General features: G+C 42.6%; 1 protein-coding gene across 4 annotated transcripts in view; it reads right to left on the bottom strand.

Moving 5' to 3' along the window:
• Window positions 1-17,026, bottom strand: part of zfand4 (zinc finger, AN1-type domain 4) — a 52,114-nt gene that overhangs the window by 9,658 nt on the left and 25,430 nt on the right. For all 4 annotated transcript variants that reach the window (XM_067972703.1, XM_067972702.1, XM_067972704.1 and 1 more), the window contains 3 exons: window positions 10,042-10,228; window positions 9,338-9,485; window positions 6,730-7,932 (listed from right to left, as the gene is read on the bottom strand). In XM_067972703.1, coding sequence (XP_067828804.1) covers window positions 6,730-7,932; window positions 9,338-9,485; window positions 10,042-10,228 — 1,538 coding nt within the window. The remainder of the gene's footprint in view (window positions 1-6,729; window positions 7,933-9,337; window positions 9,486-10,041; window positions 10,229-17,026) is intronic.

Here is a 17,026-nt window from a genome sequence, read left to right as displayed (position 1 = left end):
GCCTGGCGATTGTTGTGCGGTGTCCGTTCATCCGTTGTCGCAGTGTCTGCACGGTCTCGCCGATGTACCATGCTCCGGGGCATCTTTTCCTGCAACGTATGAGGTAGACAACGTTGGCCGAGTCACAGGAGTATGAACCATGTACCTGGTGGGTGGTGTCCTCTCGTGTGACGGTGGTATCTGTGTCGATGATCTGGCATATCTTGCAGAGGTTGCCGTGGCAGGGTTGCGTGGTGTCGTGGTCGCTGTTCTCCTGAAAGCTGGGTAATTTGCTGCGAACGATGGTCTGTTTGAGGTTAGGTGGCTGTTTGAAGGCAGGACACAGCGCAGAATCGCATAGACCTCCACAGAAGACAAACACGGGACGCAACCAACAGAGTACCCTTCGTCGTCCAGTACTTCCCCGGAGCGGAGAAACTACGCCATGTTCTCCGCAGCCTTCAACATGTCATCGATGACGATGAACACCTCGCTAAGGCCATCCCCACACCTCCACTACTCGCCTTTAAACAGCCACCCAACCTCAAACAGACCATCGCTCGCAGCAAATTACTCAGCTTTCAGGAGAACAGCGACCACGACACCACACAACCCTGCCACGGCAACCTCTGCAAGACATGCCAGATCATCGACACAGATACCACCATCACACGAGAGGACACCACCCACCAGGTGCATGGTTCATACTCCTGTGACTCGGCCAACGTTGTCTACCTCATGTCACAGGAAAGGATGCCCCGGAGCATGGTACATCGGCGAGACCATGCAGACACTGTGACAACGGAAAAACGGACACCGCACAACAATCGCCGGGCAGGAGGGTTCCCTCCCAGTCGGGGAACACTTCAGCAGTCAAGGACATTCAGCCTCCGATCTTTGGGTAAGCGTTCTCCAAGGCGGCCTTCGAGACACATGACAACGCAAAATCGTCAAGCAGAAATTGATAGCCAAGTTCCGCACCCATGAGGACGACCTCAACTGGGATCTTGGGTTCATGTCACGCTACATGTAACCCCACCTGACGTAGAGTCATCCAGACTCAAGTCGTAGTTGGCTTGTTCTCCATACACAGATGCGGCCGGACCTGCTGCGATTCCCAGCAAAAAAAGTTATCTGTTTTTAATACAAACCCCAGCATCTGCTACATTTGACCCCTGGTGACCCCACCTCAGTATTCTTGGATGTAATGTTTCCCTGACTAACCTGTTTGAACACCATTCACTCCTCTGATTGCTGTGATTATCTCTCTGCCGAGGTGTGATAAAGGGCAGATTATCTGTAATCACCAGGCATTGATCTCTGACTATATATGCTGTGCCTATATGCATCTCTTCACTTCACGTGACGAAGGAGCAAAGCTCCGAAAGCTTGTGATTTCAAATAAAACTGTTGGACTATAACCTGGTGTTGTGCAACTCCTTACATTTGTCCACCCCAGTCCATCACCGGCATCTCCACATCATTAACCAATGAGGTTTAAGATAGAGGAAGAAACAGAGGAATGATGGAGAAGGAAATAGGGCAAATTAGAGTGAAATTAGATACAGATGGAGAAATAAAGAGAGGGAAAGAAAGATTGGATTAAGAGAGAGAAAAAAAGAGGCAGAAAGGAAAAGAAAGAATTAAAAAAAAATATGTTTAAAAACCTCCAAGAACAACTTACTAACTGCAGGAATGAGACTACAGAGTTTAAATTGTTCCCTTTATGGGCTGGAGGTTAAGTGGCATTGCAGGAACATAAATCTAGTCATTAAAAGGGTCCTTATGTCGTTAAGCACCAGCATTAACTTTCTGCAGTGAGTTTAATTGGTAATTAATTCACAAATGCAGCAATTTCTTGAAACTCACGGGGACATTGAGGGCGAGCTCCTGTTTTCACGAGGCTAATGGCGGAGCAGCGCGGCGCAAATCACCCAGGAACTTGTGGTGATTCACAGCACACGGGGTAGATCTTCCTCACCACAAATTGCTGGGTTATTTACACACTAATAACAGCGTACACATTTAACTCCCCATTATTTCCCCAGCAAATTCTGGGCCATAATTATAGTTACATTGTGCAACCAGAGACAACGACTGGGAGACTAGCCTTTGAAGAATTATGCTGATTGCACACTTTGATGGCTCTGGATTTTGTTCCCTTCCTCCCGCACGATGGGCCCAGTACAGTGCGCAGTTGTTCCATCAACAATGGTGTCTGAATATCAATCGTCCATCTGCTGGAGTCTTTGAGTTGCTAGTTGATTGGTTTATAGCCAGAGCTGTTTGCAATCATCACCTTGTATAGTTCAAAAAGTTTCCATTTTCCAAAACCCTCCAAATTTCTCTGCCTGCCCTGCAGAAAGGGTCTTGGTTGAGTTACATCTGTATTCAAGCTCCACAAAGACTATTTTTTAAAAAAAAACAAAAATGAACAAATCGATAATGTCTATGCTACCTTCTATCAAAGAAAATCTTCAAAAAACCCCACCTATTTAGGAGCTTGACTCTTCAAAGAAGCACAAACACTCTAGGCCGAAGGGGGACCTCTCTAGGGCACTGTAGCAGGTCATGGGTTCCAACCAGTGCTTAAGCAGTGTTCTGAACAGTCATTTCTTTCTTAATGCACAATGCACCTACTCCAATATTTGTGCAGGATAGACAAATGGGAAAGTACGAGATAGCAGGCCAAGACACAGGGTTATTTTGAATTGTATGATGTTCAATCTTGTGTTTGCATGTTGTTTGAAGTAGTTGGTTTAGGCTGGGTGCAAAGTTTCTGACAAAAATGGAGGTGTATTGCCCAGCATTTGGGGGCATTATCTTTAAGAATATTTTGAAATTTTACATTAATTATGCTTTTACGCTTTACAATTGATTTTTAATGTGAAAAAAAGGAAAAACAAAGTTTTCAACAGACCCGCCACTCATTTCCCAAAAGCTACCTCAACGTCTAACCTCTCCCTCCCCAGTTCAGAGGCACTCAGCTCCCTCTGGCATGTCTGTCCCAGCAGACTATGGGATATGACCAGAGAATATAGTCCAACACCAGCACTGTGCTCACACACACACACACACAAAGTTCTTTAGAAACTGGTTATACATGCCTTAATACGTAGAATTTACTTTTTATATTAAGTCTTCAGTTTCTATTATGTTTGTTCTAACTGTGGTGTTGACCTATCCTCAGACTTTTCAACCATTAACACAGGTCAGTTCTCTCTCACTCTTACTTCTTCATGCTGGAGATCTACCCCACTCATTACCTAGCCCTACACACATTCTTTTGCTGATGATTCTACTTCACTTGGATTGCACGACCTCAGTGCACACAACCTGCAATGCTCTCACCACTAATTACTATATTGTGATATACATCCCTTTGATAAGTCAAAGAAAGTCTTGTGTTTTTTTTTCTAAATTCATCAAAGACAGTTTCTCCATTTGTTTTCAAAGTCTAAGCAACAGCTACCATCCTAGTCCTCGGTCTATCAAAATCCTAGGTCTCTCCCATCTCCTGTATGCTCAAAATGAACTTCCACATCTGCAATGCTGATGCTGCCTTTAAGAACCTTGTTTCCCCAAGTTCTGTTTAAACTCAAGAACACCGAATTCCCTGTAAAGCCCAAGTCTGTCCAAGACTCAAACACTGCACCCATATTGGGGAGGCTCTTCGAATCTCTCTCACCCCTCTGGATAGGATATAAGAAAAAGCTTGGATGATCAGTGATCTTTCTCTCACCTCTAGCCTCCCATAGCAACCTCTCCATCTTCCCACTGCAACCTTTTCTGCCCCTCTTTCATTGAAGTACTATGTCAGTGGTCCTCTGAACTAATCGTTGTTCTTCTTCATAATCTATAAATCCTACATGATCTTCTCCATGATTCCTCAGTGTTGAAATCAAAACGCAGTGCATCGTCTCCTACACTAATTTCTTTCCCAGGAACTCAAAGTTGTGGAACCCCTTACCTACCTCAGTCTTTCTTTCGCCTATGACCTTCAGTCAAAGCTAATCATCTGCTAATTACAACTTAGTAACTCATCTTCTCTGTTCTTTTTTCCCCCCTAACTTGGATGGTATCCTGCACCCATGAATCTTCACCCTTCACCTTGATCGTTCAACACAATGGAACATTTCATTACTGATGCTGACGCCTGCATTGGAAGCCCTGCATCAGTTGTTTGTTCCTGAAATGACAATTATGTAAGCTTGCATAAGGTGTGTAAAGTGGTGCTTTTAGTTCTGCTTAGTTGCCAGAGCAGTGACTTTGATCAGTTAATAACAGTCTTGGTGTCAAGTAGTGCTGGAACTTTGCTTTCAAGTCTTGGTTTGAACTTTCTTTTAGAGAGGGAGCTCAAATGAGCTTCTGGACTTAGAAAATCATAATATGATTAGGCAGAGTCAACATGGTTTTGTGAAAGGGAAATTGTGTTTGACAAATCTATTTGAGTTTTTAGAGGGTGTAACTAGCAGGGTAGATAAGGGGGAACCTGAGGTTGTAGTATATTTGGATTTTCCAAAGGCATTCGACAAAGTGCCACATAAGCAGTTGTCACACAAGATTAGGGCTCAAGGGATTGAGGATTGGTTAACGGACAGAAAATAGAGAGTAGGAATGAATGGGTCATTTTCAGGTTGGCAGGTTGTAACTAGTTGGATACTGCAAAGATCAGTGCTTGGGCCTCAGCTTTTGATATAGATTTACAATCTATATCAATAAGTTAGATGAGGGGAGAGAGAGTAATGTATCCAAGTTTGCTGACGATACAAAGCTAGGTGGGAAAATAAGCTGTGAGGAGGATGCAAAGAGGCTACAAAGGGATATAGACAGGTTAAGTGAGTGGGCACAAAGGTGGCAGGTGGAGTATAATATGGGGAAATGTGAAATTATCCACTTTGGTAGGAAAAATAGAAAAGCAGAATATTTTTTAAAAGATGAGAGACTAACAAAGGTTGGTATTCAGAGGGATTTGGGTATCCTTGTACACAAATCACAAGGGAGGGAGGAGGCTCGTGTGGAGCATAAACACCAGCATAGACCAGTTGGGCAGAATGGCCTGTTTCTGTGCTGTAAATTCTGTGTATTCTGTGTATAACATGCAGGTACAGCAAGCAATTAGGAAGGCAAATGGTATGTTATAATCCAACCCCCTTACAATAAAGGCTAAGAGTAAGGAGGTCTTGCTGCAATTATATAGGGCTCTGGTGAGACCACACCTGGAGTACTGTGTACATTTTTGGTCTCCTTATCTAAGGAAGGATATACTTGCCTTAGAGGGGGTGCAACAAAGGTTCACTAGATTGATTCCTGGATGAGAGGGTTGTCCCATGGAGGAGAGATTGAGTAGAATGGGCCTATATTCTCTGGAGTTTAGAAGAATGAGAGGTGATCTCATTGAAACATAAAAAATTCTTAGAGGGCTTGACAGAGTAGATGCTCAGAGGCTGTTTCCCCTGGCTGCAGGGTCTAGAACTAGAGGTCATAGTCTCAAAATAAGTAGTCGGCCATTTAGGACCAAGATGAGGAAAAATTTCTTCACTCAGATGGTTGTGAATCTTTGGAATTCTCTACTCCAGAGGGCTGTGGATGCTCAGTCATTCAGTATATTCAAGATTGAGATTGATAGATTTTTGGACAAGGGAATCAAGGGATATGGGGATAGGGCAGGAAAGTGGAGCTACGGTAAATCAGCCATGACCTGATTGAATGGTGGAGCAGGTTCAAGGGGCCGTACGGCCTACACCTGCTCCTGCTCCTATTTCTTTTGTTCTTACAGACTGTATTGCCGATCTAACAGTGTAGAAGCAACTTTAATATTTTACTGGAGAGGTGCCATTTTCAAAAGGAAATCGCGTTTGTAGGGATAGAAATATAAAATCCAGTTCATCTATAGGCAATGTCCCAACCACCCAGAGGAAAAGGGGAACAAAAATAAATCCTCCCCCAACTTTGACATAGTGTTGGTGATCCGGTGTCCTAAAATAATTCACAACTGCTGAACTGTTCACCATCTTCCAAAGGCGGTGTTTTATGCAACAGTGCAGAACAGACTTTTGAAGTGTTATTGACAGACAGACCTGCAGTCAATGCTTTGAAGGTTCCAATCTCCAATTGGGAATAGAGTGACTGACATAAGTTGTGGGTCATTTTATCTGGGAAGCAGTTTTGTAGGCAAAAGTGCCAGTTCTGTTTAAGGGTATTGTAAAATCCATCAACAGTCTGGCAATTTAACACGTTGAGTAAAAGGTTCATCGAAGCAAAACTGCACTAATTAAAAAATGGTAATTGGCAGAGAAAGTTGTGAAATCTTAGCTTATCCCGCTGGAGAATACACTGTAGAGGTCATACTCTTATCAATTTGTGTACATTAGTGATGGGAGAAGCTTATTTGGCACATAGGTATTATGGACTTCATATACAATGAACTGCCAACCACCCAAACTGCTCAGGAAACCACAAATTAGTTCAAAGAGAACTGCACTAGTTAAATTCACCACAAAGATCAAAATATAATTTGTCGTTTGGTTAACCAATATGAACACAGTGTGGCACTGTATAATGGGCATGAGGTAACCAATAAACTTTTAGTGCATTAGTCCTTGTGCTTATGTCTCACCGTTGTACAGGTTTTTTGATGTGCAAATTAGAGAGAGCAACTTATGCTACACTTCGTGGTTTGTGCCAGTAAAATAATTACATTCACTCAAACTAATCACAAAAAAAATTAACTAAGTGGAATTCACTTACAACAAATACATTTGAAACTCGATCTGGTGAAGGAATGCTTCTAAAAATTTCTTCATGAAAATTTTGAACGCTAGCAGGTAGTGCAATACCAGTTGTCCGCTGTCTGCTTGCCCCACAGTTACTTTGCACACTGTCCCTTGATGTGCTTCGTGCCAGCGAAGCAAACATTCCAATGTCTCTCGAAGAGCCCAAGGGCTCCTTTGCTGCTTTGTTTGCCATCTCGCTCACCTCCGTTTTTGAAATGATATCTGCTTTCTTTCCAGGAGAATCTACTTTGAGTCCTCGAAACCTGGCCGCCTTTGACAGTGAAACATTGGGGAAACCACCACTATCCTGAGCTGAGTGCAGCAACTGTTGTGAAGCAGGAGGTCTTAGGCTATTTATGTCAGATGTCTTTGGGGGTCTTTGAGCTGCGAGGGCAATTAAGGAATTATGAGACACTGGCGCAGGATATCGGTTGGGTGACATCACTTTTTCCTTCTTAGGAATTAACTCAGCAAGGCTAGATTTCCCAGATTCCATTGGAACACATCCCAGCGTGTTCGGAAAAACTGGTCTAATAATGGTTGGCTCCGCAGCATCCCTTTCCGCAGGCTTAGTCTCGCTCTTGGTCTGCTCGTACAGTGAAGTTTTAAGTCCTATTTCGCTCAGTAAGTTGGCCTCTTCAGCTCGATCAGCATCTACAGACAAGGCAAGCACATTAGCAGCATTGTCAGGTGCCCTTTTCTCTTCTGCAAGGCTCACTTCCGTGACTGGGGATTTTAGCAGTGAGCCACCTGCTCCACAATCGGTTACAAAATCCGTACAAATACTTGGAGCTTCCCTGAAGTCCTGAGAAATAAGCGGTGGAAGAATTTTTTGTTGCCGGGGGTTTCTCAATTCTCCCTGCAGAATTCTGCCTGGAGAGGGGATATTACTCTGGAGCAAAGGAGTCAAGTCAGTGTTTTCATCTTCCTTCAGCAGGAAGCCATTAGAAGACGACGGAGCTAAGCTAATGCCAGAAGCAAAATTGGGACTCAGCGCGTTATGGTACGAAAGAGTTGGATGCTGATCACCAACAGGAGGTAGACACAGTGTATGATTGAGAGGCTGGCCATTGTGAGGGAGAACCCGGAAAAGGCGGTGACGAGCCGCGGTGATTGAACTGCTGGTAGGTCTGGGTGCCATGGGAGGCCTTGGCTTCACCTTGGCAATCTTCTTGGGCTTTGTGGGAAGACGACAAATAATGTTATACAAAATCACTCAAAACATACTTTTCCAAGAATATTAAATTAGAAACAATTTAAGGGAGAGATTTTTTTTAAAAAATAACTATATGGAATACTGGCCTTTATATTGAGAGGACTAGAATACAAGGGGGTAGAAGTTATGCTACAGCTATACAAAGCCCTGGTTAGACCACACCTGGAGTACTGTGTTCAGTCTGGGCACCGCACCTTAGGAAGGATATCTTGGCCTTGGAGGGAGTGCAGTGTAGATTTACTAGAATGATACCTGGACTCCAAGGGTTAAATTACGAGGCAAGATTACACAAACTAGGGTTGTATTCCCTAGAATTTAGGAGATTAAGGGGTCATTTGATCGAAGATTTCAAGATATTAAGGGGAACTGATAGGGTGGATAGAGAGAAACTATTTCCACTGGTAGGACCAGAGGACATAGCCTAAAAATTAGAGCCAGGACTTTCAGGAGTGAAGTTAGGAAACACTTACACGCAAAGGGTGGTAGAAGTTTGGAACTCTCTTCCTCAAAGATGCTAGCTAATCGTTCATTTTAAATCTGAGATTGATAGATTTTTGTTAACCAAAGGTATTAAGGGATATGGGGCTAAGGTGAGTATATGGAGTTAGGTCACACATCAGCCATGATCTCATTGAATGGTGGAACAGGCTCGAGGAGCTAAATGGCCTACTCCTGTTCCTATGTTCTTTGCTTACAGCATCTTTAAAAAGTCTGTTCTCGATTCACCTACAGGGACATCCCAAACCGAAGTAAATTCAGCTATAACCCTTCAGCCACTGCTTTGACATTTTATCCTCAGAATGGTCATTTGTAATATCAATGTTTCAGGCATTATGTTTATAAATGAAGAATTTAATCTTATGCCTGATACAATTTGTTTCTCCATTCTTATTCACTAGTTTTTAGCTAATCAATCTTTATATGCTTCCTCATTCCCTACCTTGTCTCATTTCCTTTATACTTGCTTCCAATTTCCTGTATATCTCTGGATATGGACCTCTTATTCCTTTCTCAATTAGCACCTTTCCCACCCTTGAACGCATTTTAAAATTTTATCCTGATAGATGCTGCTTCAAGGCTGTCCAATCTGGTTAATTTTACGGTTTATTACCTTTACTATAGTATCAACCCTAAATAAAATTATGATCATTCAGCTCAAACCAGATGACTAATGGTTAGCTACAAGACATTAAGTTAGTCTAGCCTCAGGCTTTAACATGTCTAGTCAATCATGAAAAAGGTGCAATGATAGATAACTAATGTGTTTCTAAAAGGGTACAAGCTCTAATAAATAACTAGTTTTCCTGCATTAGCTCCACAGATGCAGAGGGCATGGTACAGCAAATCCTGACGCTTTCAACAATACCTTTTTACTAAGGTTCATATTTTCCATCTTTGCTTTCAAAAGTTTCATTTTGTTCATAGTGATTGAATTCTCTAGTATCTGCTGCCCAGACGGAGACTCCTCAGAATCATCTTCGTCATCTGCGTACAGGTTGAACACTGAACCTCCACTTAAATCAAAAAAAATGTTTTTAAAAATTAACCTGCAACAGACACTGAAAACCAATTGCAAAGTTCTTTCACACCCATGTAGATTGTACAGAAAAGGACTGTAAAGTACGGAGTGGTCCTGGACTTGCAACCGCGTGTTGAAATCCCACCATGTGAAACTGAATGAAATAAATCTAGTCATGCGTGGCCCAGCGTCAGAAAGTGAAAGCAGTCGGACTGTCGTAAAAAAACTACTGGTTCACTAATGCCCTTCAGGGAAGGGCACTCCTATAACATGACTTCAGTCCCACACTAAGGATGGACAATAAATACTGCCTTACTAGTGTCACCCACATCCCAAGAACAAATAAAAAAGGTACATTAATCCTGCCCCTTCCAAAATTAAAATCCATTCAATTTTTATAATCCCCCTCCTCCAAGGAAACCAATTCAATGCCTGGTTACAACTATATTTCTTCAAAGTTAATGCAAACAAATCAAGAAACACTTGCTAAATATTACAGATGAACCTCACTTCAGTGATATGGTTTTACAGTCTAATCGTTTTCTACACACCTCAGAGACTCGGAGAGTGGTGTTAAAGTGCCATCCCCTCGATCTACAACTCGAAAGAAATTCAACTGGTCCCCTTCACGATACACTAGAAAGGTGACTTGCTTATTGGAAGGGATCTTATCCCAGATGTCATCTCGACTGGTCTCCATGTATTCAGCCATATCCCTAGTAGGATCTTCCATTGGAACTACAAAATATGGATTCACATAAAGTGGAAATATTTTAACGCAACACAATGCTATATAATTACAATATTAGTCACCTGTTCTGGCTGGAACCTAGTTAAAGTTAACTTGTTTGCAAGCTAATGGTTTACTTTACCAATTCCCAAGGATTCACCCAGAGATGTGCATAATTTGTAGTAGTTACTCTGCTCATGAACAGGCTTAAAATAAATGTTTAGTCCAAGTTACATCACGTGAGCACGTCCAACACAGCAACGTACTGACGTCATTGTATTGCTGAACTCAACCACCCAATTTTAGCACTTCAAAACGTAACAGAGAAAGACATACAAGGTACAACACGGAAACAAGCCACTCAACCTAACCAATCCTGTCAGCATTTACCCTCCATAGAAGCATAGTCCTAATTGCATCTATCTGTCCTGTTAACATATTCCTTGATCCCATTTTATCTAATCTAACCTTGAATGTTGACATAGTTTCTGCCTCAACCACTAACCCTGAAAGTGAATTCCACAGCCTCATAACTCTCTGTGTGAAGAGGTTTCTCTTGCTCTCTGTTCTGAATCTCTTCTTGTATTTACGGTCCCTTGTTCTAGACCCCTCAACTACAGGAAACCGTCTGCTTCTCTACGCCATCCCATACTTCCATAATTTTGAACACATCATATCGCCCCATAATCTGCATTGTTCCAATGCACAAAGCCTCAATATGTCTCCATCTTTCTTCGTATTTGTATTTCCTCATACCAGGCAGCATCTTATTGAATGTGCGCTGTTCCCTTTCTAAACCCCCAAAATCCTTCCTAAAATATGGGCCCAATGCTGCATACAGTACACAAGCTGTGTCCTTCGGGTTTTATAGAACCCCCCCCAAGTTCCTCTGCTCATCCACAATATCGAGTCGACTGCCATTCAGAATATAACTACTGGCTTTGACCAAAATGTACAATCTCACACTAACACAACAACCAAAAGCAGTACAAAGACTTAGACAACGAAGGCAACAAAGGTAGATCTTTTTTGACACCTAAAGACGTACATTAAAGCAGAAAGCACATTTATCCAATGCAACATTGAAATAAGTGCATTCTGCTTCAGTGGGTGCATTTGAACTATAAACTGGAATTGCACGTGCTCCCACAACCTGAAGAGTTAACAAAGATTATTAACCTACAAATACACACGGGACTTCCTTTGTAAGCAAGGCATTGAAGTTTAGCTATCTCTCTTCCCTTCTGGAGTAGAATTCCTGACTTGGAATGAAAGGCCACCTTGGGTTATTGCACATTAAACTTCTATTCTGCCCATCAGCACTTTAAACATTTAGAACTCTTATTTTAAACAACAGCATTTAGAATGCCGATTAAAATTAGAGTGCTGAATTGAGTAAAGCGCAATTTGCTGAACCTAACACTGATGGATTGTGTGTAGCACAGGGGAAATATGCACTTGTAGGGCATTATCTATCATGGCGCTTAGACAGATCGAAGAAAAGTGGCATTGAAGCAGAGACCCCCACCCCATCTTCGTGCAGCACTCACCCACATTTAATTTACCTGATTAGTATTCCAGTCAACCCAGCTATCAGCTAGAAACTCAAGATTCCCATTGGCAAGAGGGAGGTAAATCCAGCTCTGCAGTTTTACATTCTTAAATGGAGAACCAGCAACAACTTGCAAAATGTGGCCTCCATGTTGCTTTATATTAGAACAACTACAGGAGCACCATGCAACCGGGATAATGGAACTCACCTAACACGAAAGGGCCTTATGTGAACTCTTTGGGCTATCTGAGCACATTCACTTCCAATCATGTCTATGAAAATCCTGTTTAGGAACAATTCTGACTGGTTCTTGCATTAAAAGTTTATGCAAATAGTGGTACGAGTCTTGATTCGAACAACTATTTGCACATACTTTTAGTGCAAGTGCCAGTCAGAATTTGTATTTGTTTCAAATGTCAATTTGATGACAGATATTAACAACAGGTGTAAATGAAAACGTAGTGTGGACTTCACAGATGTGTAGGTATGGAAACGGTGAACAACATTAGGTTACACACCAAGATCTGCTTTAAAGAAATCCCAGCAAGAGTTTGATTAGAGCGGTAAGTGCAGATAGGTAAGGCAGCTAAGTGTAGCAACTATTTTATTGAGCAATGGGCTGGTGAAGCAAAATTCTAAGTGCTTAGGTCCATCAGAAGCTGTGCATTTAAACAGGATGTGCTTTAAGCCAGCATTCATCTAACCAGAGTATTTAAAGAAAGAAAGAACTTGCATTTATACAGTGCCTTTCATAACCTCAGGATGTCCCAAAGCACTTTACAGCCAATAAGTACTTTTGAAGTGTAGCCACTGTTGTAATGTAGGAAACACGGCAGCAAGGCCCCACGAACAGCAATGTAATAACGACCAGATAATCTGTTTTTAGTGATGTTGGTCGAGGGATAAATATTGAGCATGACACTGAGGAGAACTCCCTGCTCGTCTTTGAAATAGTACCATGGGATCTTTTATGTCCACCTGAGGGGGCAGACGGGCTTTAACGTCTCATCAGAAAGACGGCACCTCAGACAGTGCAGCAATCAAATTAAAGGCATTGGGATTCTAAAAAATGCTCTGAACCAATGTACACGTAATTGGGCTTCACACTATTAATTTCTGGCACAGGGCACAAGTTCAGATTTGAACACTGAATCCTCTCATTCTCCTGTTAATTAACTTCTCCATTATTTTATGCAGGTAATCAATTACTTGGCATTGATTCTGTGGGGCCCAAACTTGTCAAAACCAGTCACTCCACAGCCGATCTGTCCAAATATTACACAAGCATAAAGATTTAACACAGTGCATTTCAGGAACAGTCAAAAGCATTGATGCTGTTAGTTGCAAACTCCAGTTTAGAAAAGGACCATATAAAAAGAGGGCAGAAGTTTTGCAACACTAGACAGTCATTCCAGATCATTAAGGTGTAATATTAAAGACAACCAACTATATGCAGCCCGATCTCATTCCTAGGCATTGTAGCTCAGATGTGGCACAAGTCAACATTACTACTGGGGAAAGGCATAGTGAAGGTGGTCATTCACACCCCCACAATCCCTGGTAATGTGGACTAGGTATGGCTAACAATGACAGCTGTAGCAAAACAATAGTTGGGCCACATTATAAACCACTTACTGCACTTTACAAATATTTATTCTGGACCACAATAGTTACATCAAGTACTTGTAGCAGCAAAGGGCACAAATTGGTATTTGAAAAGGCATGTCTTTTATGTCTTGGGCAGTTTGAACAACTGAATGCTAATTATGTTACAAGGTCTTCACATGACATCAATGTAATTTACAATTTTGCACGGTAATTATGTTTCGATGTGAATTGCATCCAGACGTTTAGAAAATAAGTTACATTTCTACAGCACTCATTATGTACAGAGACATCCAAGAGTGCATACAAGCAGTGGATAGCAGGTGGGGGGAGAAAAAGGGTGAGGACGGGATAAAAGCATGGCAGGAGAGGTGGGTCTTAAGAAGGTTTTCCAAGGCAGGGAGGTAGCAAGGCAGAGATGACAAAGGCAAGATGGCTGAAGGAGCGGCTGACGTGGTGGAGCACAGGGGGCAGGGAAAGAAGAAGTAGGGCAGTGTTGGAAGACTGGAGCAGTAGTGTAAGGGTATGCGGCTGGAGTAGGTCACGGAGGTACGGAGGGGCAAGACCACGAAGGGATTTGAAGGTGAGGACAAGAAACTCGGCGAGGGTAGTGGCGAGAGGGATGCAGGAATTAGTGCAAGGGCGAGGTCATGGCATTCTGGGTGACTGTTAATGAATGGTAGAAGTAGAGAGGCCAACAAGTAGAGTGCTGAAGTCCAGCTGCAAAGTGATAAAAGCATGGCTTAGGATTTTGATGGCAGAGGGAATGACGTAAAGAAAGAGCTTGCATTAATAAAGCACCATTCATGTTCTCAAAGTTCCAAAGTGCTTCACAACCACTGAATTATTGAAGTGTAGTCACTGTTGTTACATAGGCAAGCGTGGCAGCCAATTTGAGCACAAGGTCCCACAAACAGTCATTAGATAAGTGCCTTGGAAAACCTTCTTAAGACTCACCTCTCCTGCCATGCTTTTATGGTGCTGGTTGAGGAACACAACAAGGACTTTTCGCTCTTATTCAAATAGCACCATTAGATCTTTTACATCCAGCTGGTCAAACAGACAGAGCCTTGTTTTAATGTCTCACCTCAAAGGCTACCTCGTTGCTCCACTGAAGTGTCAGCCTAGATTGTGTGCTTGAACAGGAGCAAAGGCAAGGGTGCCACCACAGCCATGCTGTCACTTGGCTCAATGGTAGGGGCATGGGCATAGGCAGGCAACATTGTGGAGGGGAAGGAAATGGTCATGGTGGCAAATTAAATGTACGGAGGAAGTCGAATTTTGGAGGGTTGAGCAATATTTTAAAGGGGAAATTTTCAGGGCTATGGGGAAAGAGCAAGGGCGAAGGACTAATTGCATTTTTCAGAGAACCAGCCGAATAGCCTCCTTTTGTGCTGCATAAGATTCTATGATAAGCTTTTGCGCCTCTGGACCAAATCTGAGGTGCAGCTAGGAGCAGGAGCGGGGAGGGAAACATAGGATCAGGAGGAGGCCACTCAGCCCATCGAGCCTGTTCCGCCAGTCAATTAGATCATTGCTGATCTGTATCTTGACTCCATCTACCAGTCTTGATTCTGTTGACCCCCCCAGCCTCAACAGCTTTTTGGGGGGAGGGGGAGTGGGGAGGAAGAGTTCCAAATTTCCATTACCTTTTGCGTGAGGAAATGCTTTCTAATATCACCCCGGAGCAGACTAGCTCTAATTTTAAGGTTATGTCTCTTTGTTCTGGACTTTCAAACCAGAGGTAATAATTTCTATCGACCCTCTCAAATCCTTTAATCATCTTAAACATCTTAATTAGGTCACCCCTTAACCTTCGATATTGAGGGAATACAAGCCTAGTCTATCCAACCTGTCCTCATAATTTAACCCTTTTACCCCGGTATCATTCTGGTAAATTTGCGCTGCACCCTCTCCAACGCAAAAATGTTCTTCCTAAAGTACGATGCCCAGAACTGAATGCAGTATTCCAGATGGGGTCTAACCAGAGCTCTGTACAACTGTATTGTAACTTCCACCCCTAAAGGCCAACATTCCATTAGCCTTTTTGTTTTGTACCCATTTTGTACCTTTATGTTTTGTATCCATCCGCTAGCTTTTAGCGATTTCTGTATTTGGACACTAAATCTCTCTGCTCATCCATAGTTCGGGGTGGGGGGGGGGGGGGGGGAAATCATAGAATCTTACAGCACAGAAGCAGGCCATTGGCCTATCGTGCTTGTACCAGCTCTCTGAAAGAGCTATCCAATTAGTCCTACTCCCCCTGCCCTTTCCAGACAGCCTTGCAATTTTCTCCCCTTCGAGTATTTATCCAATTCCCTTTTCAAAGTTATTACTGAATCTGCTTCCACCAGCCTTTCAGGCAGTGCATTCCATATCATAACAACGCGCTGCGTTAAAAAAACTAATGTCCCATCTGGTTCTTTTGCCAATTACCTTAAATCTTTGTCCACTGGTTACCGACCCTTCTGCCACTGGAAACAGTTTCTCCTTATTTACTCCATCAAAACTCTTCATGATTTTGAATGCCTCTATTAAACAGGTAGAGATAGAAAGGTGGTAGATGTGGAATCCCATGGAAGTACAAGATAACAAAAAATTATCTTGGAGGCTTGGGGAGTTCAGATTCTGATCCGAGGTAATGAGAGCCAAAATATGGGAAGGTTCGACAAACTCCAAAAAATAACAGTGAACCTTTTAAGGAGGAAGGTGATGATAGTAGTTTTGGCAAGAGGGGAGGGGCAAGAAACAACACTTGTGGAAAGGGACTGGTTGACAATGTTGCCAAGCATGGGGATGGAAAGGGACAGCTGATGGATCTCATGGAGAAGGGTTTGCTAATAGGATTAAGGGGCAAACAGGGGAGACGCTACAGAATGTTTTGTGTCATGGAGGAGAAAGTTGAGGCAAATAAGCAGAGAGCCTAATCTTGCAAAGAAATCCATAAGATCCTTGCACTTTTTAAAAAAAATGTATTCTCAGGATATGGGTGTAATTGGCAAGGCCCACACTTATTGCTCAGCCCTAGTTGCCCTTGAGAAGGTGGTGGTGAGCTTTCTTCTTGAACAGCTACAGTCCGTCTGGTGAAGGTTCTCCCACAGTGCTGTTAGAGAGGGAGTTCCAGGATTTTGACCCAGCAACAATGGAGGATTTTATATTAAAATGAAACTTACCCAGTGTGTTCAGTTTAAAAGGGTTGAATTATGAGGACAGGTTGCATGGACTTGGCTTGCATTCCCTTCAGTATAGAAAATTAAGGGGTGATCTAATTGAGGTGTTTAAGATGATTAAAGGATTTGGTAGGGTAGATAGAGAGAAACTATTTCCTCTGGTGGTGGAGTCCAGAACAAGGAGGCATAACTTTAAAGTTAGAGCTAGGCTGTTCCGGGGTGATGTCAGGAAACACTTCTTCACACAAAGGTTGGTGGAAATCTGGAAATCTCTCCCCCAAAAAGCTGTTGAGGCTGGGGGTCAAATGAAAATTTCAAAACTGCGATTGATAGATTTTTATAAGCAAGGGTATTAAAGGGTTGTGGTACAAAGGTGAGTAGATGGAGTTAAGATACAGATCAGCCATGATCTAACTGAATGGGGCTACAGACTCGAGCAGCTGAATGGCCCACTCCTGTTCCTATTTTTAATCCAACGC

This window comes from Heptranchias perlo, chromosome 36 (genome assembly GCF_035084215.1).
Source record: "Heptranchias perlo isolate sHepPer1 chromosome 36, sHepPer1.hap1, whole genome shotgun sequence".
NCBI lineage: Eukaryota > Metazoa > Chordata > Chondrichthyes > Hexanchiformes > Hexanchidae > Heptranchias > Heptranchias perlo.
Note: the sequence above shows the minus strand (reverse complement) of the source record. Positions and strands in the feature narration are given on the sequence as shown.